This window comes from Artemia franciscana, chromosome 16 (assembly GCF_032884065.1).
Source record: "Artemia franciscana chromosome 16, ASM3288406v1, whole genome shotgun sequence".
NCBI classification, from domain to species: Eukaryota; Metazoa; Arthropoda; class Branchiopoda; order Anostraca; family Artemiidae; genus Artemia; species Artemia franciscana.
Genome location: NC_088878.1, coordinates 12,927,103 through 12,949,715, shown reverse-complemented (window position 1 = coordinate 12,949,715; position 22,613 = coordinate 12,927,103). Strand labels below are relative to the sequence as shown.

The 22,613-nt window shown below is 34.2% G+C and overlaps 1 protein-coding gene across 1 annotated transcript in view; it reads right to left on the bottom strand.

Annotated features, from left to right (window-relative positions):
• Positions 1-13,332: 13,332 nt before the first annotated feature.
• Positions 13,333-22,613, bottom strand: part of LOC136037093 (probable transcriptional regulatory protein Dgeo_2194) — a 42,428-nt gene continuing 33,147 nt past the window's right edge. The window contains exons 3-5 of the mRNA XM_065719543.1: positions 18,779-18,909; positions 16,264-16,432; positions 13,333-13,580 (exon numbers count right to left, since the gene is read on the bottom strand). Coding sequence (XP_065575615.1) covers positions 13,380-13,580; positions 16,264-16,432; positions 18,779-18,909 — 501 coding nt within the window. The 3' untranslated portion in view covers positions 13,333-13,379. The remainder of the gene's footprint in view (positions 13,581-16,263; positions 16,433-18,778; positions 18,910-22,613) is intronic.

Here is a 22,613-nt window from a genome sequence, read left to right as displayed (position 1 = left end):
TGCCTTCTGGCAAAAAACACAAAATTCTACATTTTTGTAGAAAGGAGCTTGAAACTTCTACAGTATGGTTCTCTAATACGCTGAACCTGATGGTGTGATTTTCGTTAAGATTCTATGACTTTTAGGGGTTGTTTCTCCCTATTTTCTAAAATAAGGCAAATTTTCTTAGGCTCTTAACTTTTGATGGGTAAGACTAAACATGATGAAACTTATATATTTAAATTCAGCATTAAAATGCGATTCTTTTGATACAGCTATTGATATCAAAATTCCATTTTTTAGAGTTTTGGTTACTATTGAACTGGGTCGCTCCTTACTACAGTTCGTTACCACAAACTGTTTGATATTAATTTATTTTAGTTAATTTGTTGTTTGTTTTTGTTATGTAAAATTCCTATGGCCCATGGGCTTTTCTGGAATAAATTATTACTATTACTGTAAATTATTATTATTATTTGAATAGGCTAGGCTGTATGGGTAACTTTTGTATAAATTTAAAATTAAAAAAACAAATTTCCCAAATTGTTGGCCAATCTAACTAGCCTGGTCCTAACTATCAGTCAATTTCAAATATCTAAGCCTATATGCATCATGTCCAAGATTAAAAATCTATTGTCTTTGTTTAAGAAACATACATTTTAATCAGGGTATTTGTTCAAGATTATGTGCTGTCCTAATACTGGGGATCTTACCTTATTTTATGCTCTTGGCAAACATAATAATTGTTTCACTCACAAATGAACCCACCCTCCCTGAATGGTACCATATATAGCCGTAGTATATAGGCTTGTCCTAACCAGAAATAAACACTTAAACAACAAAACTCTTACTTTTGTAATATGCAGCATATTTGTATTAATCATGTTATTATCTTTATTTCCATTGTTATTCACATTCATATAACATGTCTAAATAATATTTGATGTACAATAGATAAAAAATTGTCTTACAATCAGATATTAGTCTGGTGGTTTTGATGGGTCAAGGAACCTGTTCACATAATTTCGATTTTTGAACAAATAACTGTTCCCACAAGAAATATAGAAGTTCCTTCTTTGCTCATGTGAGATTCTTTAAACACTGATACACCCCTCCCTTTTCTTTTTGGCATAACCATATGTCCTTCTTGAGTTGATAAATCAGTAATTTAAAAGCTGATTTTGTGTATGTTTGTTAGGAATTTGTTTAACTGTGAGAAAGTCTGGAAAAAAATTTACTTCAAGTCAGACTTATGAAACTATGATTGATTGCATAAAATATAGTGATATTAATTTCTTAAAAGTTGCAAAAATTCTTGATTTTTAAATGTTATAGTGATACAAGAGAAACTATATGCATATATTTTGTTTTCATTCAAGTGCAAATAATACTTTAGTCTTTAAGGGCTGGTAGTCCTACTCATATTTATGGTAATTTCTTTCTAAACAAGTCAAGAATTTTGAAGTTAGTTTCAAACTTTCGTCTTTATTAATTATGTCTGCTTTTGCTAAAGAAAATTTTATCCCAAGTATTTAATATGTTACTTTTTAAGTTACTTAGGACTGGGATCAAGGAATGAGGTCACTTTTGCAATATTATCAAATTCAAATTACTGCAACTTTTGTTGTGTTTTTTAGCCCTCGCCATTAAGAGTTTACAACTTTCATTTAAGCAAAGCTAATCTGAAGTATATTTTTAAAAACAAGTCACATTGTATTAAACTGTGTTGGGTGACAATTTAGAAGAATGATGGAATAATTTTAGGAAAACAATTTGTGAAGTTGCTGATGGAATCATAGGAAAGAAAGTTAGGAATATTAATGAAAGGCTTGTATTAAATCAGGAGTTAAGCAGGGTTGTGTCTTATCCCCGTTTATATTGATCATTTTGATGGACTTTGTCTTAAGGAGCACAGGAAGGGCAATGGGAAAACACAGAATCAAATGAGGAAGAAAAACTTTCCTGGACTTAGATTATTTTGATAATTTAAGTATTTTAGATGAAAGTGAAAGCAAGATGAATGACCTTTCAGAGGTTTTGCGAGTTTAGGGTGCTAGAATAGGTTTGAAAATAAATATTAAGAAGACTAAGTCACTAAGGCTAGGAATAAGAGACGATGGAAAGTTGAAATTGGCTAGCGAAATAATTGATCAGGTGGATAGCTTCACTTACCTTGGTAGTATTAATTTCAACAAAGACCTATGTAACCATCGAAGTACACTGACTAAACATCTCCAACAGGAGCGAAATCGAGTTTCTACTTTAGATACAGTTTTCTGCTAAAAGAGAATGCAAGTTTTCAATCCTGAATGTTCTCATTTTCTTAGGTTTTCACGTATTTTGCTCTTAATTTTGTGGCGGTGCTTTGGGAAATCTTCATTATCAGAATCACCCTCAATTTACCATGAAGCAAATTTTCCTCATATACCCCTTGGCTGTACAAAATCAAGTCATAATCACTGCCTTATAAGTAATTTACTGTACTCTGTATACGGTAGATTATATTGATAACTATAACATATAACAGATTATATGATACTTAGATTATATTGATAATTTAAGTATTTTAGATGAAAGTGGAAGCAAGATGATAGACCTTTCAGAGGTTTTGCGAGTTTAAGGTGCTAGAATAGTTTAAAAAATCAATGTCAAGAAGAAGTAAGTTGCTAAGGATAGGAATAAGTGAAGATGAAAATGCAATGCCGGGTAACAAAAAGATCAATCAGCTGGATATCCTTGGTAGTATTATTAGTAAAGATGGTGAGTGTTTTGAAGATGGTAAAAGTAGAATAGCCAAGACTCAGGGTGTTCTTTCAATGTTGAAAAAAGTTTGGAAGAATATGAAGATAAGTGTGCAAACCAGGGTTAGAATATTGGGCACTTACATGTTATTCCAACCAATTTCAAGGATGTTGATATGTTTGAAACCGGTTTTTCTGTGTGCACTCTTGAGATAATAAGCTTAGCCTGAGTGAGATAAACTACTAGGCAGATATATTTTAATTAAATATTTAATATATAGAGTTGGTTAGGTATTAAATATAATGTGTTCTGGAGGGCCTGCTTTCCATACTTTTTCTGTTATAATTTCCTTAATTTTCTTACTAAACTATCATATTTTCATCATATTTAAGTATATTTCACCATATTTCACCTAAGTTCTCTTCTTGAGTGTGGCTGGGGTAACACATAAGTACCAAGTATTGGAAGCTACAATGACGGAAGTGGTCAGATATGGTTGTAAAGCATGGGCACTCTGAACAATAGAGGAAGATTGGCGAAATGCTTTCCAGGGAAATCGCCTACATATTGTTTTGGGTACCCAACTGACTGACCACATTTCAAACAGTAGGCTGTACAAAAAGTGTGGTTCAATCCTGCTTTCTAGGGCTATAATGAAAGAAAGGTGGAGATTGCTAGAGCACATTTTTCAGATGAAGGATGGCAGATTGTCCTTTTTGGTCAGCCAAGGGTGTAAAGAGAGACTTTGAACAGATTGGGATGAAAGAGAAGCTTGTGTAGCTGTGTTGGCCTCAGGTGGCTTGGTGAGTTGGTAGTAGTATTGGGCTGTATACTATAGAAGACACAAAGCAAAATAATACACCTATTTTCTTATGTTGATATAAAATCAGGTTGTCTTGGTCCTGTCTACATACACCTTTAAAGCTGACCAGGAAATATCCATCTATGGTTTTCCAAACCCATGCTTAGAAAAAAGCTTTTTCGGTCCTTTTCCAGACTCTAACCATCTCCCTCTACAAATAAAAATGTTTGGTCCCCTTAGTCCAAGAGAACCTGGAAATTTGAAGCCAATCAGAAAGAAAAATTGGTTTTGTACTTGGAAGGGGACCGTGGTTCTAACCTAAAATTTGTCTTATATATAGAGATCAACTTAGCCTAGGTCAATTTGATATAACAGTCTGTTCAGAAAACATCCTGTTGGCCCAATTTTGACCCAGTTTTAAAATAAGTTAATATTTTTACCCTTTTCTACAAAATTTTTATTATGTTTCTCATGAGAAATATCAGGATTATGCTTGTCTTTCTCAGGGAGTATTCAAATGAAAATGTATTTAGAAAATTTGATGCACATTTCCTTCGTGAGTAATGCTTTACCTTGTTGATACCTGTTTTAGGTCTTTGGCTTAAAGTAAATTCTGTATTTTAGTTATCACATCAGTATGGTTAAACAGTTTAGTGAAGCAGCTGACAGAAACTTTTAGTTATCACATCAGTATGGTTAAACAGTTTAGTGCAGCAGCTGACAGAAACAAAGATCCCATTCTGCTACAACTTAAGAAATATTACAAGAAATATGTGAATCCTGGAGAAAAAGAATTATGCCTTGAAATTTCTTCTGGAACAGGTCAACATGTATCCCATTTTGCTAAACACTTTCCAAATATCATATGGCAGCCATCTGACTGTAAGGACTCTAGCTTTTCAAGCATTTCTGAATATTGCAGAGGATTAATTAATGTTAATCAGCCTATAGTGATAGATGTTTTAAAAGAGTATAGTGAATGGAATATAGAAACAAAATCAGTAGATTATGTTTTGAATATTAATATGATCCATATCACACCATTAGAATGCAGTTATGGCCTTTTTCAAAATGCATCAAAAGTATTAAAGACAAACGGCCTTTTGATTACTTATGGACCATATTCAATTAATGGAAAAATAACTCCTGAAAGCAATGTAAGCTTTGATTTGACTTTGAAGGAGCAAAATCCTGCTTGGGGATTAAAAGATATCAGTTTATTAGAAAAGATTGCTTCTTTAAACGGGATTAAGTTCTTAGCTTTAGAAGATATGCCATCAAATAATAAGTTGATTGTGTGGCAAAAAGTGTAAATATGGGCATTTCTTTCAGGAATTGGCAAAATGTCAAAACAAACAAATATAGTGGATGCAAAATCTGAGCTTGCAGACTTGGTAAGGCGAAGAATGGAAGTGGCTGAGACTCTTGCCAATCTTGAAAGACAAATTTATGCATTTGAAGGTAGTTATTTAGAAGATACACAATTATATGGGAATATTATCCGAGGATGGGATAGATATTTGTCAAGTGCAAATAAAGCTGGTGGTAACGTGGATAAAAGAAATAGGAAATTCAAAGAAGCTGAGAGACTTTTTTCAAAGTCTTCTATCACCTCAATGGCAGCAGTTAGTGGCAACCCAGATCTGAATTCTGATAAAATATTTTCTGATAGAAATAGTGAATCTGAGCTGGGAAATAGTGGAAGTGAAGACAATTCAGAAGATACTAACAGTAAGATTAGCCGTAGTAAACAGAAGAAGAGCAACAAGAAAATGAAAGGGATTAAATAACTTATGATCTTTTCTTAGAAATTCTGATGCTGAAAAAAACAAACAAAAAACAATTCTCTGATAGGAATTGTAAATATAAACTGAATATGAACAAATTAGTGAAAGTGAAGATGCTTCAGAAGATACTAAATTAAAAATTAGCCATAAGAAAAAGAAGATTAGCAACAAGAAGATGATAGTAACCCAATAATTTGTGATTTATTCCTAGCAATATAGATCCTGAAAAAAAAAATTAAAACTTAGTGTACAAGTTTTTCAAATGGGAATTTCTGGACTTTTGCATAAAGGAAGCCATCTTGAAGTGTTTCAAGATGATGATTTAGTATAGTAACACACATGTCGACAATTTATGCTTGTGTTTTAGTATATGCATGGAATGATTATTAAAATCGTCCAAGTTTTCAAACAGCTATATGTAAAATATTGATATTTGGTGGTATAGACTAGAATATTTTATGGGGCGCATTATCTTTCTAAGATTGAATAATCTGAATACAACTTCCAGTATCAAACAATAAATAATGTTAATAGCTATAACACAGGTTGGTTTAAGTGGTAAAACTATATGGCTTCAGTTGAAGGCTAATCTTTGACTTAAGACTAGAATAGAGCATGATCTCTGTTCAATGATCTCTAATGTTGTATTTATATCCTTTTGCTTTATTCTAGCAAGAAGATTAATTATTATGTTATTATTGTTCAATTTCCTGAGGACTTGAGATGCATGAGAGTTACCTAAACCTCCCCAAACTCTATTTTGCACAGACGTATTGTCCATGGCCACCCACAAGCTGAATTTTATGGGGTGGGCTTACCTGGTCTAATCGGGACTTCTAATGTTAGATATCGACCCCGGTGCCGCGCCAGCACATGCATCGAATGCCACCAACTAGAGGCCCCATTGACTACCGCCGAAGTGTCGCAACGCCCCCAGTGCACCCCTGCCGACCAAGATGGCGATGTTCTGCTGACTTTGAGTTAATTTGAGCCAATTCTTTATTGTGTCTACCACAGTGTTGGAGCTTTTCTTTTCTGACGTGGTTAAGGATTTCGATTTTCCTGGTTAGAAATCAAGTGCAGTTTTCAAAATTAAACAAACAAGTGTGCACATAGATAGTTTTCAAAAATTCCTTGTGCTTCCAGGGTGAGTTTATTCGGCACTAGTTCTTGTAACACCTCCATTGTATAGACAATTGTCTTTCGAAGAGGCACCAACTTAAATTCCAGGTAAGAACTTGAAATTTGAAGACCTCTCTATGTCAAGACACCTTGGCATAGCAAAGAATCAATATTTCTTAGTCCTTGCCATAGGCAGGTGTTTATAAATACTGAGGTTTTGATTTTTTGACATAGCAGCGTTACTTGAAACAGGAGGTTCTGAAAATTCTCAAGTTCCTAACTGTTAAATTTTGGAATTAACATTAATGACAATTAATGTTTTCCTTGTTTGTCATAAAATCACTGAAGGTGTAATAACTAGGAGGTGTCACATTACAGGACGGGAACCTATTTCAGACATCGACAGAAATGGATGGGAAGGAAACTACAAATGCAGGTCTCCCTAATCACCACCTCAAAAGTTATATCTATTATACCACCTGGAAAATGATTTTTTCTATTAAATCTATCTAAATTTTCTTAATAACTAATTCATTAGTTTGAATATTTCACCCATATCCAATGGTAACTATTTTAAATGCACAAACAGTTCATAGAAGAGACCTAATGGTAATTCCAAATTTTCAGCTTGACTGTAATCTTGGAAAATAGGCTACTGCCCAATCTTGAACAAAGAATTTTAAAATTGAAGTATTTCAATCATAGACAAGTTCAGTCACTGACATGTGTTATGAAAAAGAGTAATCATATTTAAATAGGCATGGCTATAAGATTATAGTCAGCCAATCCTAACTATCTGCATCAGGTTCAAGATTAAGAACCTGCTGACCTTGTTTAGGGAAGATACATGTTAGTCAAAACATTTGTCCAAGATAACACACTGTCCATGTACTGGGGGGTTTTTACCCGAAATTCTCTTTCATGTAGTAGATATGGTCTGGCTCCTCTAGCCACTTTCATACATTACTTATCCCGCCACTCATTACCGTCACACTGACCTCTGGTGTAGGTTCTACCTTCTCCCTAATGGCCCTCATAGATGAATTTTATAAAGTTGCCAACTGTAACCCAAATCAAAGCTAAGTTCAAATTCCTTTTCACTATCTTACTCTAAAACGCAATTCGTAAAAACTTTCATGTGAGGAAGGATTGACATTTCACGTCGTTCAGTAAAGAACAAACCACGAATCTACTAAAGAACAAACCAGGAATATAGCTCGGAGCAAACGTTATCAAACAGTTCGTGGTAACGAAGTGTAGTAAGGAGCGACCCGGCTCAATAGTAACTAAAACTCTAAAAGATGGAATTTTGATGCCAATAGTTACATCAAAAGAATCGCATTTTAATGCTGATTTTAAACATTTAAATTTCGTCAAGATTAGTCTTACCCGTCAAAAGTTACGAGCCTGAGAAAATGTGCCTCATTTTAGAAAATAGGGGGAAATACCCTCTAAAAGTCATACGATCTTAACGAAAATCACACCATCAGATTCAGCGTATCAGAGAACCTTAATGTAGAAGTTTCAAGCCCTTATCAGCAAAAATGTGGAATTTCGCATTTTTTGCCAGAAGACAAATCACGGATGCGTGTTTATTTGTTAGTTTTTTTTTCCAGGGGTGATCGTATCGACTCAGTGGTCCTAGAATGTCGCGAAAGAGCTCATTCTAACGGAAATTAAAAGTTCTAGTGCCCTTTTTAAGTGACCAAGAAAATTGGAGGGCATCTAGGCCCCCTCCCACGCTCATTTTCCCCCCAAAGTCACCGGATCAAAATTATGAGATAGCCATTTTATTCACTATAGTCGAAAAACCTAATAACTATGTCTCTGGGGACGACTTACTCCCCCGCAGTCCCCGTGGGAGGGGCTGCAAGTTACAAACTTTGACCTGTGTTTACATATAGTAATGGTTACTGGGAAGTGTACAGACGTTTTCAGGGAATGTTTTTTTGGTTGGGGGGGAGAGTTGAGGGGGGGTTACGTGGGAGGATCTTTCCATGGGGGAAGAGACTTTCAATGGAGGGGGCGCAGGATTTTCTAGCATTATTTAAAAAAAACAATGAAAAAATAAATATGAAAAGTTTTTCTACTGAAAGTGAGGAGCAGCATTAATACTTAAAACGAACAGAAATTATTACGCATATGAGGGGTTTACCTCCTCGTAATATGTCGCTCTTTACGCTAAATTATTTTTAGTAATTTCAACTATTTATTCTACGGCCTTTGTGATTCAGGGGTCATTCTTAAGGAATAGGGACAAAATTTAAGCTTTAGTTTCAAGAGCGAGGTATCGACGAGGGGTGAGCCCCCTCATATACGCAATAAAACATACGAATATAGAAGTTCGCTACGCAAGTTAATTCGTAAGTTACGTATATTTTTTACTTATGAAAACGTTAGTAAAAAATTAAAAGTTATAGTTGCCTTTTTATGTAATCAATAAATCGGAGGGCAACTAGGCCTCCTCTCTCACTCGTTTTTTCTCAAAATCTTCCAATTATAACTATGAAAAACCCATTTAGCCCAGAAAAATTAATATGCAAATTTCGTTTTAGTTATTTATGCGCAGAGAGCCAAGATAAAAAATGCATTAATTTAAAAACGTCCAGAAATTAAACAAAAAACCCAAGTTTTTTAAATTTTTAAGAAGTGTAGTTAAGAGAAAGAGTCAAACTTTAGCGTAAAGACCGAGGCGTTGAGGACGAAAAGCCCCTTTCATATACGGAGTAATTTCTGTTCGTTTTAAGTTTTTGTGAAAATGCTAAAGAATTAGCTTCGTTTTACTACCATTAAAATTTAGAGGTGAGGTACATCGATTTATGATACAAAGCATTGTGCCTAAATGTGGTTTTTATGTAGGAATCGACTGCCATTTAATTTCAATAGAGAACAAAACAGGTACAGAATTTTGTTCCACCAAACTTTAGTCAAGAGATATTGGAGTCTTATATCTTCAATGTCGGTAGGTTTGGCTTGGCCATGTATAAAATTAAGTTTTCAGATGGCAGATAATGATTATGGAAATGATGAAAAATTCTTGTTTGATTTAAGTGGTATCTTCGTTTTACTACCATGAGAATTTTTAAGTAAGGTACATCAATTTACGACACAAAGCATTTTGACAATATATCGCTTGTGTGTAGGAATAGATTTTCAATTAATTGCAATAGAAAACAAAAAAAGGTACAGAATTTAGTTCCACCAGATTTTGGTCGAAAAATGTCAAATCAAATTAAAAGTATTTTATTGATTATGCTTTCTGCAGTCGAATCTTTAAAAGTCTCTTCTAGCCAAATGAAACTGACCTCTGAGGTTAAGGACCGTTTGAAACTTCAAGCACAAGGGGAAGGTGCCGAGAAATTTCTGAATGACCTGAATGGAAAAAAAAAACAAAACAAAAACCAACACTTAATATTTTCACAAAGAATCATTTAATTCTGACAAAATTTTCTATCCTTTCAGACGGTGCAATCTTTGTAGTAATCTTGGAATCTACGCAGAAACCTGATCAGAAATACATGTAATGCAGATGACAAACTTGTCCTTCATGATCATACAAAAGCACTATCTTTAAAATACAATTTTTCTCTGGATCAACTTGATCATAAACTTAGAAAACGTAGGGCAACGAAGAAAAGAGGTCAAATCACAGTCATAGCCTTTTCCCTCGAAAAAAGAGAAAAAATAAAAGTCAAAAGGAAACTAAAAGAACTTCAAAAACAAAACTAAGATAAGATACTCTCTTAAAAAAAAAAAAAAACAACAACAAAAAAAGGTGACTTCTCAACGATTTTGACGTCTGAATCGCCAATGCTTGAAAAAGAACCTCTTCAACTTTAACTTTTATTTAAGGGTTTTGACTTTCATACTGCCTTGTGGACTTTTATTTGTGTGGTTGGTTCTTGTTCCTGTGCAGATGTTCCTTTTGCAAACTATTTTCCCCCAGAGTTTTCCTCCCTGTTTTTAGGATGGTTGAGGTGGCATAAAAGCCAATAAAACACAAAATATGACAAATATTGGTTCTCCACTCGACCTACGATGCAGTATCTAGACAATAGAGCAAGTCGTGGAGTTCAAAGATTTAGAAAGTTGAAACCAGCATACTGGATTGTGCCAGCGAGAATTAAAAATTTACAATAAGCTAGGCAAGTGCATTCTTCAGGAAACCGTCTCAAATCTAATACAGCCAGCAGTAGCCTACTCTTCCAACTCAAGCTGAGGCTGTTCAACAACAACGCCCTCTCGACACTTTGCTAAGGTTCCAAAACCCGCATTTTAAACACACGATGGACTCAGAGAGTAACCAATTCTAATGAAAGACCTCGAAAAAAAGTTCATAGAACAGATTGACTTAGCACCTTTTTTTGGAAAGACTTTCCTAAACAGGCATGACTTATCAGATTAGTTTCGATCTTCATAAATAAATCAGAGCCAGATCACATTAAAAATCGAGGACGCGATATATGGCCGAAATAGAAAAAGAAAAGAATGAAAAAAGGCTTAATTCAACAATCTGTCTTGGCTTTTTTCTACAATTGGCCATGACTTCCACTTTTCCCACAACTATTCCCTCTTTTTTAAATTCAAAAATCAACGGATCTCGGTCTAGGCCTTCGGTCTCGACCTGCGTCATTAAAGGCAAATACAATCTCAATATAACAATCTAACTTATCACCTGTGATGCAGAACTATATCGTCAATAAAAATTGCGAAAAGGGCCCTTTAGAGATGTGTTAGAAACACATAACGAGGGTGAGTTAAAAGTGAAGTACTGTGTTGATTCACAGTACTCCTGTGAGTATCCCCCAAATATGGGGAAAGGGGAGAACTATCGAGAGATAATATTAAAAAAATGTTAAAAGGTTAAGAAGAAAGCGATCGATTGTACTGGCAGATAAGAAAAAGGATTAATTGTAGAAGAAGCGAGTGTTATCTGTCAAATTAAAGTGGGAGAAAAGAACTATGTTACACTAAATTCTCCTATCGCCATGGCTGTTCCAATTATCACATGAAGAAATAATGTCATGTTAAAGATGACATAATTGTTACTTTTTTAAACTAAACAAGTCGAGATTTATGAAGACGTCATTTAAAATGCTTCTACATCCCACTGAAATGTTCACGATCACGTAATTCCTATATGTTCCAATTAAAATACAAAAATACAATATATAATATATATAAAAATATATAAAATATATATATATAAAAATACAATATACAATATATAATATATATATATATATATATATATATATATATATATATATATATATATATATATATATATATATATATATATATATATATATATATATATATATGTATATATAAGATCGAAAAGTAGAAATTATATAAATGACCAATTATTCCTAGGCTTTAAAGGAAATCAAATGCTGATGCCTATGCATTTGATCTGCAACCTTCAGCCCCCCCTTTTTTTTATCTCCTATTTATGTATCCCCTTGCTTTTATTTTTTTAGTGTTTCCGAGCCTTTGTTATATTGAAAGAGAGAAGTCGAGGTGTCGATGGACCTGACTTCCAAATAAAATTAAAACAGTGGACGCATGTCTCCTTCGCATAGGGCAGGGACGTATTCAGTAAGGTCTGAGCCCCCCCCCCATACTAGACTTACATAAATTTTCTGACAATTCTTGCCCGGTTTATCGAATAGAATTTGTCTTCCTTATCATTCTCCCACCCTAAGAAAAGTTCCTGTATATGTACCTGGTAGAGGATGGCAGTATGTTTTGTCTATCTAAAACAACCCTCAGGTTAAGTTCCTATTTATTCAGTTCCAACCAAACTGAGCTCTGCCCCTGTTGACGGAACTATAAAATGACGACAGCTCTCCAAACAAAGCAAAATAAATGAATAAGAGAAAATAGCTATGTAAAAAAGAAACTGATTTTAGAGAGGAGAAAACAATGAAATTCGAGCAAAGGTATTCTGGTATACAGTTAAAAAAAGAAAAGAAAAAATCAAGTATCGATGTCTGTGTATTTTTTTTTACAACCTTTAACACCCGTTCTACTTATATGTCAGTCCCTAAAAATATTGGCCAGTTGGTTTTCACCATGCCAGCATGCATTTTGTATATTCTCATTGTTTGCTCTGTTGTAAAACGTCTGTCATTTGTAACCATTTTTCGGCAAACAGGTCGGTATTACTGACCAAATGACTCAACTAAGTGAAATTACCCACTGCTTTTATTGCCCTAGGCCTTCCTCAACTGTATACTGCGTCCTATATTTTTACCTTTCGACTTTAATTCCAAAGATTAATATGAACTCATCCTGGCAGAAGGGTAATACACTTACTTGAACACCATACGGGTTTAGGATGTTTTATTGATTCTCCAGAGCAATTGCTAGTAGACAGGGTGTCAACAATTCTCTACGTTTCAGTCGTCGGGTCTTTTTACAGTGATAGGTAGCAAGCCTGTCGCCCAACCTAGCGTTAGCTGTCATCAAACCCTGGGCTCCATACGGCGAAGCAGAGATACGCTACCAAAAGATATGGTAATTTTAACTCGTCTTGTTTCCAGGAAAGTCTAATAAAGCTGATTTAATTACTGTCCCAAAGAAGAATCTCAGTCTTAGACGTGTGATCAATGCTAAAACGCGAGTCATTTCAGAACAAGCATATTTAAGGAAGGGCCAAACATAAGGGCAAGGTAGTTCTTGAGCTTATCTTCAGTTTTTATAAGAATTCTGAATGATTGTTAGTGCAGTGCGAGTGGAGTTGTAATTTATGAAAGCTAATATTCTTTATTACTGTGGAAGAAAGGATAGATCTCTAAGCCAATCCCTTAAACAGATATGTAACTTATTGTGTTGGTTGCTGTGAAGTAAGAAAGTTTAAAATGCACACAGAAACTAAAAGTTATTCCTATAGAATACAATTTCTGAATTTATTTTAAAATTTACAATTTCTGAATTATAAATTACTTAACATTATCGTAAACTTTGTTTACATCTTCAGATGCTTCAATTTTCTTCACTAAATTAGACAGTGTTTCCATTTCATCTTCATTTAATTCTACTTTATCTACTGGTACATACTCTACACTCCCATAGGTAACTTCATAACCAAAGGAGACCAAATGGTCTTTCACTTTTGAAAAATCGTTAGGACTCGTCAAAAACTGAAAAAAAAGAAACTTGGATTATCACTTGCAAAACCCAGTCTAAATGATGTATATGAATGTCTATCTATACATCTGTAGGAATGAAAACATTGTACCTATCTTGAAATTTGAAACATAAGAGTAAAATATAAAGTAAGTGATGTGAGTTAGGGTTGATCTAACTATCGTTGAGTAGAACAAAGCCCATAGGGAACTTTTGCTCTATCGAGTGGTGCCCCTTTGGTAATTGTTTTCTCAGGGTATGACATAGTAGCTTCCAGAACCAGGCACCGGGCTTAATTTCCACTCAAGAACTACCGTGAAGGAGAATCCACGTTGCTATCTTTGTATTTTCATACAGAGAACTTGCACAAAGCAGTGCTATTTTACAAATATCTGGCCAGCATCAAAAGTGAAGATTTGGTTTCTATAAAGAAAGCTCCCCCAGGGACCGTTGCTAGGGGGTCGCGGCGTTAATAATATTTTTGTGTGTGTCGGGAGTGGGCGTCGTAATTAATCACGCTCCGGGCACCTTCAACCCTAGGAACCGCCCTGGCCCCCATGATTATTATAATATAGCTAATATAATTTCTAATGTTATTTATCTTTGTTGGTAGATTAAACAGATATTAAAATATCATAAGGCAAAGCTACTGACATGAATTTCTTAACACAATTTCAGGTGTAGCTAATTTTATATTGTTACTTGAGGAGCTTGTACACAAAAACTGGTTTACGATCACAATTTTTGCTGACAAATCTTCAAATCCAGAGTTTTAAACTAAGCCAGAATCGGAAATCATCATTACGACTGTTCTTGAATAATACGTTTCCAGTTGCAAGATTGAATTTCTGCCTCTGACGAGCAGTTAAAAGTATTTGTCAACATAAAGACAACTAATAAGTTGTCAACATAACACAACTAAAGTAGATTGGTGTTCGATATTCTAAAGGAAGAATTGTGCATAACGATAAACTACACTGGAATATTAGACAAAAACAATCCGTCCGTCTTTTTGTTTAATGTTATGAACAAGAGTCCAGTTTCATCATAGGAAAATCGTTATAGACCAGCGTAAAATATTAGTCATGATTTTCCAAAACAATGAAAAGCGCATATTCATTCAGCTGCTGGTTACGCCCAAAAAAGGTTCTATAATGTTAACTTTTGCACTCCGAAGTTGTCATTAATAAAAACTAGTCACTTAAAAAAGTTTATTAATACCTTGTCGTGGCTGAATGGATAAAGCGGCGCCTGGAAATCATGGGTGCTGCGGTTCGATTCCTGGCCGTGGCAAGGGAGTTTAAATTAATATAAATAAATATAATAACTTAATAATAAAATAATTTTCTTATAATTAGATGCATACTTCAAACTTCGGATACCTTCACCTTTGACATGCAAGCAAGATGCCGTTTTTAAATTTTAGCACCAAACCATTCTCGTCATCCAGAGCAGGAACTTGTAACGATATTATTGAAGGCTAATGAAACAGTAAGTATTGGATTTATAGCCCAATTAAGGATATAGGGAATGTGAATTGAAATTCATAGATTCTGCACAAATATGTCTAACTTTAGAATCCGCTTCAAATTCTCTTATCTGTGCTGATCTACATGAATTCCAATATAATCGTTATGAAACACACCTTACACAATATGCTGCAGTTTAACGCGAATAAATGAGAACTTATTGCTTTAAACAAACATTGTTTACTTCTAACGTAAACTTTGACTTTTTTGCATGAGCTTAGCTGTACAAGCTGTACAACAATTGATGAAGATCAGGAGAAGGTAGAATATGTATAGTGACGGTTCACAGTTTTTCTCATTCCCATTTTTTATGCATACCTCATGGTGCAAAGCGTACCACCATCTTACAATATATGACATTCAAAGGCGAGAGGTTCCATATAGTAGTAGTAGTAGTAGCAGTGGAATAATTTTATTGAAATTAATCATTTTTATATAATAGCACAACAAAAGCGGAGCTTGTGAGGATTTGCTAAAAAAAAGAAAAAAGAAAGAAAAAGAGTATAGAGTATGAGACCATTTACCAAAACCAACATAAAGATAAACAATAAAACACTACAATATAAAGCATAAAACCCCAAAACAGCACAATGAAAAATACAGAAAAATGACCCACTGAAAATATAGTTAATCTGTTTCGAAAGCATACCTACCGAGCAACTCCACACGTATAGTTCTTTGATATAGCTCTAAATCGTAGTCTTTGCCAGGATTTCCATCAAATGGCACTTCCACCCTATTTGTGCAAAATTTATAGCTTTGTGGCCAAAAATGAATGAAAAATGTGATGTCTTTATCTCTTTTATTACTAAAAAAGGGCACTAGAACTCAAAATTTCATTTGAAAGCAATTTGTTATATCTACGTGACTTTTTAAGTACTTAAACGTAACGTTAAAAGTAGCCAAAAACTATTCCTTCGCACATACGATAATGCCATAATGGGTATTATCCCCTTTCAACCTACTTTTCTTTTTTGGGGCTAATATCTAATTTTTTAAGATATGTTTATACGGCGCTCAAGTTTCTGCTCAACCTACTAAAATAATCAGATTTCGTTTTCACTATCCTTGATACTCTAAAATATATAGATAAATGCCAGATTAAATAGCATATTAGTATGGTCATACTGAAAATGCATCTAGTAGGTCTTTTATCTAAAGAATATACCTTAAACTCTCTTCCATCTTCATTATTTTCTTCAATAACTTCTTCTGCTCCAGCTTCAATTGCATCCTCTTCGGCCTTTTCGTAGCTTTGTGAGGGTAGTGCTTTGGTTATTACTATCCCTCTTAAGTTGAAGTTCCGTAAGCAGAAACCAGCGTCAGCCTGCCTGGCCCTATCAATTTGAAGCAATAAATATAATTAAAAATGTTTAAATTCAATAATTGTTCATTGAAAGAGAAAGAAGGACAAATAAAAATAATCCCGTTGATGAGTTAGGGAAAATTCTTTCTGAAAATTTCTTCTCTACTGAAAATTCTCCCCCAGAATATCCTACCTTCCCTTTGCAGAAAACTGCCCTGCAAAAAGTGGCCGCGTGTTTTCCAACGAACACTATCTGTAAACAATGGACAAATAGCAAAAATTAAAGTCATTTTCCTATTCAGCTGTGGGGGACGGGAGGAGGGGGTTCATTTCATCACGCTAGGAAAATTTATAGGACCTTTAAATTATGATGAACCAAATGGCTATCTAAAATATTATTTCAGTGTTTTGGGGAGAAGGGGGGCTAGATGTCCTCCATTCTGTTGGGTCACTATGTATATGAAACGGATAAAATTGACAAAATTCACTCAGCGAATTCATGCATAATAGTTAAAGGAGAATATTTTTTCCGGTCATACTGCCTCCGGTAGTTGATAAACCTGTAAAAATGCATAAGATTTCTTTCTTTAGTGTTGAAATGGAACGATTATTTACGGTTTTTTTTTAGAGCTCTGCTTCTTTACCTTTTTGTAATGATAAAAACGTTGAAATAAATAAATAAATATTTGATTGGTTTTGGTTCTGCAAAGAACCAAATCGCTGAATCATCTGTTTACTGAATTAAATAAAGGCTTTCATTAGTCAGTCAATTCTATTTAATGAATATATGCATCCTGTGCCGTAAATGACCCCAACTACAACTCGTGAAAGGAACATTTTTCACTCCGCTGATAATCCTGGAATCTTAGAAGAGTAAATATCTTTCTGAAACCGCAGTTTTGAAAGTATGATTTCGACAGTAATTTTCATTCCTAAATTTTATACGTAAAATTCGACTCCTGATTTTAAACATCAGTGCTTAAATATTCAACATAAATAGTAGAGCATTTATTTAGAATACCGTTTCATAAGTCGAAGTTTTCACCAGAGGTCTTTCACTGGTTGGAGTCAAGAGTCTCGTTATTCCCACTGACTTAAACTTTCCTAAGCGTTTTCATCAGTAGAAGAGGCAAGTTGGAGTCAGAGTCCTAATATTCCCCCTGACTTAAACTTTCCTAAGCGTTTTTATCAGTAGGAGAGGTCTTTCCCTGGTTGTAACCAAAGAGTCTCATTATCCTCTCTGACTTAAACTTTCCTAAGCGTTTTCATCATTAGGAGAGGTCTTTCACTGGTTGGAGTCAGAGCCTCGTTATTCCCACTGACTTAAACTTTCATAAGCGTACCAACTTGCGCTTCATTCTACCAGTTTAGGCCTTCTTCGGGGTAAATCAAATCCAAAAATTCAAAAGATAGTAAATTTTGGGAATGGTTTTCGCAGTTGTCCATCTTTGAAATTCATATCCTTAGCATATAATGATGTTTTTTTTTGTTTTTTTTTTTAATGCAGCTATGAATTACTTGTTAGCTCATATTCACCAATTGAAATTTGACCTGGGGGTGGTGATTCAAATTTCAAAGCTATTCCCATTCATTATCTGAAGAGGGACAAGTGCCCTGTGCAGGTCACAGAACTAGTTTGTTAGTTACCTAGGTGGGATGGACGGAGGTCACAATCCTGGACTTTCCCCTATCCTCAAAGATGACCTTTTATTTATTAAAACTCAGCTTTTAGTTAGTCATTGCCGCTACGAACGTGAAAAACAAACTTAACCCACCTATCTAAACTCTCTGGGGACTGTAACCGTACACTTGAAAGGTGACCAAAAATACACAATGTCGCCAAATGTAAAAGCATAGGCATACAAAGGGTTGAATAGGGAGATTCGAACACTTTTGACATGAGCGGGGTGTGACCCTCCTTGGTGAAAAATGTGCCAATTTTTCACAAAAAGCCCCTTTCCCCACATCTTCAATGTTTTTGAAAAATATTTTTAGGGTGAGATCTAAGACATTTTTTCAAAAACATTTGATGCTTATTTTCAGACAAGTAAATTACATCTCTCATCTCCTCTAGATAAAAATGTGCCGAATTAATATCACAATTAATCACAATAGGCCGAATTAATAGAAAATCTTTTTTCAGCATCAACAATTTTTTGTTTGGGAAAGAAAAACATTAATGCTCCATGAGCGATTACCCTGTGAAGAGTCGAAGTGAACCGTTTTCTTTGCATTACTGATGATAAAAATCAATCGCTATTGAGATCTTGTAACCCCTTTCTGAACTTGGTTGTAACCCCTTTTTTACTTGGTTCCCTCTAACACAGAACACTAAATTTCGTAGGTCAATCTTGATTGAAGGTCCGAAGTTTCTTACCCAAATTTCTTAATAGCCGAGTTTATGAGACTTTTGGCATGAGGAAATCGACTTGTAAGAAGTTCCACCAGAATTTGTACATTTCCAGCTTTAATCTCGACTATGTGCTGTTTTAAATCCTCTTTTGAACCCTAGAAATAGAAATAATTACTAACCACTAACTGATTATTCCGTTACTGATACACTAATTATTCAATCCTATTAATTGGATAAATAAAACACAGTGGCGTCGTTGAGGGGGTCAAGGGGCGCAGTTGCTCTCCCTCCCGAATAATCATGAGAAAAAATTATGACGTATTGTTGCAAGTTATAAGTTTCGACGTCGTTCTTTACTTCGAGCAGATGATTTTTTTCTAATTAACTCATCCTTGTTTTTAATACAAGAAAACGCGAAAAACAGGGGTTGATTATGCTTCCTAATATGTTCTACAATAATATTTATAAAATTATAAAATCATCTGAATATAAAACAATATAAAATAATATAAAATTAATAAAATAATAATAATATAAAATAAAATATAATAAATAAAATAAAATAAAATATAAAATAATATTATTTTAATATAAAATAATATTTATAAAATATTATGCAAATATACAGCCTTCAAAACCTTATCATAAAGTAAATTGGCAAGGCTAGATAATGATAAAAATTGCGAAAATATACTTCAGTACCTTTTTTCGCCATGCTTGCTCAGGTCGAATTGTTTTCTGTGATAAGTAAGGGTCTTTTACTTCCTAAAATCTGTCAATTCCATATAAGGTTATCTTGTTTTAAAACTTTCAAAAATAAATATGGACACATCCTCTACATCTGCAAATAGGACAGAAATGGAATCACTGAAAAACAAGAAATCATTGAACACGTGACATTTTTTCATTGGAAAACATGAAAAGAAATCATCGAAAAAAAAAGACAATATTTTTTATAATAATATTCGTACTATAGCTAGATAGGTCAAATCTGTTGTAGTTCAGTCATAGAACTTAGTAGTTTTACTGTTGTTTTACTCTTTTTACTTCCAATATTCAGATCAAAACTCGAAAATAGCTCCAAATTCTGTTATTTATAATTGAAACGCCTAGCGAGCACTGATAACGTCCTATTCAATGCGTTTTACATTCACATACTAACCCATAAACGTAGAGCTGTCTCTGTGTACAATACCATGCTGACTTATCGCTATTTTAACTTTTCTAGATATTTCTTTTAACCAATACCAAAAAAGAATTGACATAAATGTGCTGAGGATCATTTCTGTTATTTATTATTATTTATTCTGTTATTTATATTATTTATTCTGTTATTTATATTATTTATTCTGTTATTTATATTATTTATTCTGTTATTTATATTATTTATTCTGTTATTTATATTATTTATTCTGTTATTAGTTGTATTTCATGTAACGCCAGTGCTAAATGTGTGACATTTATCTCTGCATCAGCATGCTGTACGAAATGTCTGCTGCAAGTGGGACAAGTGGGAGCAATAAATGTATATTTTTCTCACAACTTAGATATTTTATGCTCACAAATAAGCGGTGCCAACACATAATCTTTATCTATTGTTATCAGTTTTGATAGGCAGGACTAGGAGACCCATGTTCGCTTGGTGATTGGAATTGCAAGTATACAAAATATGCAATGCCCCCCCCCCCTTCAGAAATGTATACCTCCCATACCCTGATTTATACAAAAAGCTTTTGTGGAATTTTTCTAAATAGTTTGCTTTAACATAGATACTAAGGGGAAGATAATTTTCAAGCTCTAGGTGTCAATTTTTTCCCATCTGATTGGCATCCCTAGCAAGTTTTGATTAATGTAAGGCTCAGAGGCGCCATTTGGGGGGGGGGGTCAGGGGCGGGCAAATGCCCACCCCAGATTTTCCAAGGGGCCCAAGCTTCCACCACAAAGGGCCCTTTTCTGGCCATAATTATCCATTATGTCCAATATAATCCATTCTGTTCAAATGATTTGAACTAAGAGCACGCCTATTAGCCAAAGAGCGTAATTACATGACGGCCCTTGGGGTATTTACGCTATTTGCTATTAATCATCGTAAACTTTGAAAGTAGGTTAGATTCATAATAAAAGTCTAAAGTTCTGTCAAATGCCCCATGCCCACCCCAAGATTTGGCCCAAATGGCGCCTCTGGTAAGGCTTCTGCCACAATGCTGCAAAGACTGACCCGATTTTCATAATATTCTTAACCAAACAATGCACAACGAGTAAGTTAATAATTTACATATTCTTATCACTGAATTATAAATACTGTTACTATTTCAAATGCGAGGAAATCCTCTATGAAGATTTTCCTCCATAGAGGAAAATCTCCGCAAGAGTTAGGAGAAATTTTTTCGCATAGATTTTCATTGGACAACACCCTTTTTCGTTATTTTTTGTTATAAAAAATTAGTTGAAAACAACCCAAAGCGCAGTTTTTGTCACTTTGCCAAGTGTCACTTTATGGTTACATAATAAAATAAAATTTATTAAAAGCAATTAAATATAAGAATTAGTTTCAAATGAGCCCACAAATAGCTTTCTATGATGCCCAAGTGTCTCGCCCTGCCTTTCCGTTCCAGAAATGTCACCCTAATTGTGCTTTCAGTTTGTCATGACGATCTTATCGAGTCTAATATACAAAATAACGATAAGATATAAGAGTAATCTTTTATGAGTCCTTAAACAACTCTTTATGCTGTTTCAGAACCTTAATAGCGACGAAGAAAAATAAGAGGACATATCATTGCTACCCATGAAAAAAAGTGAGTTTTTGGGGAGGGGGTTACAATTTTCCTGAATAAGGTTTCAACATTGTTAATTTAAAGGGTGTACTTTATGATCTGATAAGACGTCATTTTCAAATCATATGTAACTGAATGACGCGATGCATGGGGGTATTGGAACAGTCCGCAGATTTTGCGAGGTTTTGTCTCCTATGATGGGCGCAGAAGTTGAAGGGTGTGTAAGGGCGATATGTACTTCAATATTAATGGTGAAACTGGCAAAGGATCTGAGCTAATTAAACTCACCATCACCCACACAAAAAGTGTTTACAGAACACTACTATCGTCTGTATCAAGTCATTGCTGACAGCCTTAGTAAAAGCTTAGTCCACAAATAAATTAATATTTTTTTAATGCATATGCATTGTTTATTTATGCATTCTGTAATGTTTTTTTTTTTTTTAATTTAACCGAATAACGTCTTTGCTAAATAGTAGCTTTTCTTTGTTATCCCTTGAAGAAAAAGGCCCTATTGGAGACTTAGGGAAGGAACAGGCTATCTTTACTTTTTAACCATTCGGTATATCCCTCCCCCCATCAGGTGGGAGAGCTCATGCACGTGTAGTCCTAGGATTGGGACAGATGGTCTTCTACATATTCTCGAACTTATTTATTTGGAATTAATTATTTTATTTGAATAACATATTCATATATTGAATAATAATAATATTATTTTTAATATTTAAAAATATTTGAAAACTTTGAATAATATTTAAAATACTCGTTTATTTGAATAATAACAATATATAGTTTATTATTCAGAATTAATGCGTCCGTAGGCTCAGTGATGTAAGATGGCAAAACTTTAGGTTCCTTAACCAGTTCCGTCAAAAGCAGCTTTGTCCAGCTGTTATCTTTGATGTGTTTTATAACGTTATTAAGAATATAAATTGAATCAATTTTAATTGGTTATAACTGGCTCATAAAACCAATAAAAGGTAGGGCTCATTACTTTCTCTCTCTAGCTCAGAACCGACTTTATAAAGCAACGAAAAGTGGAACAAAAAGAAGAAGGTATTGAAAAGGGATTTGATTCCCAT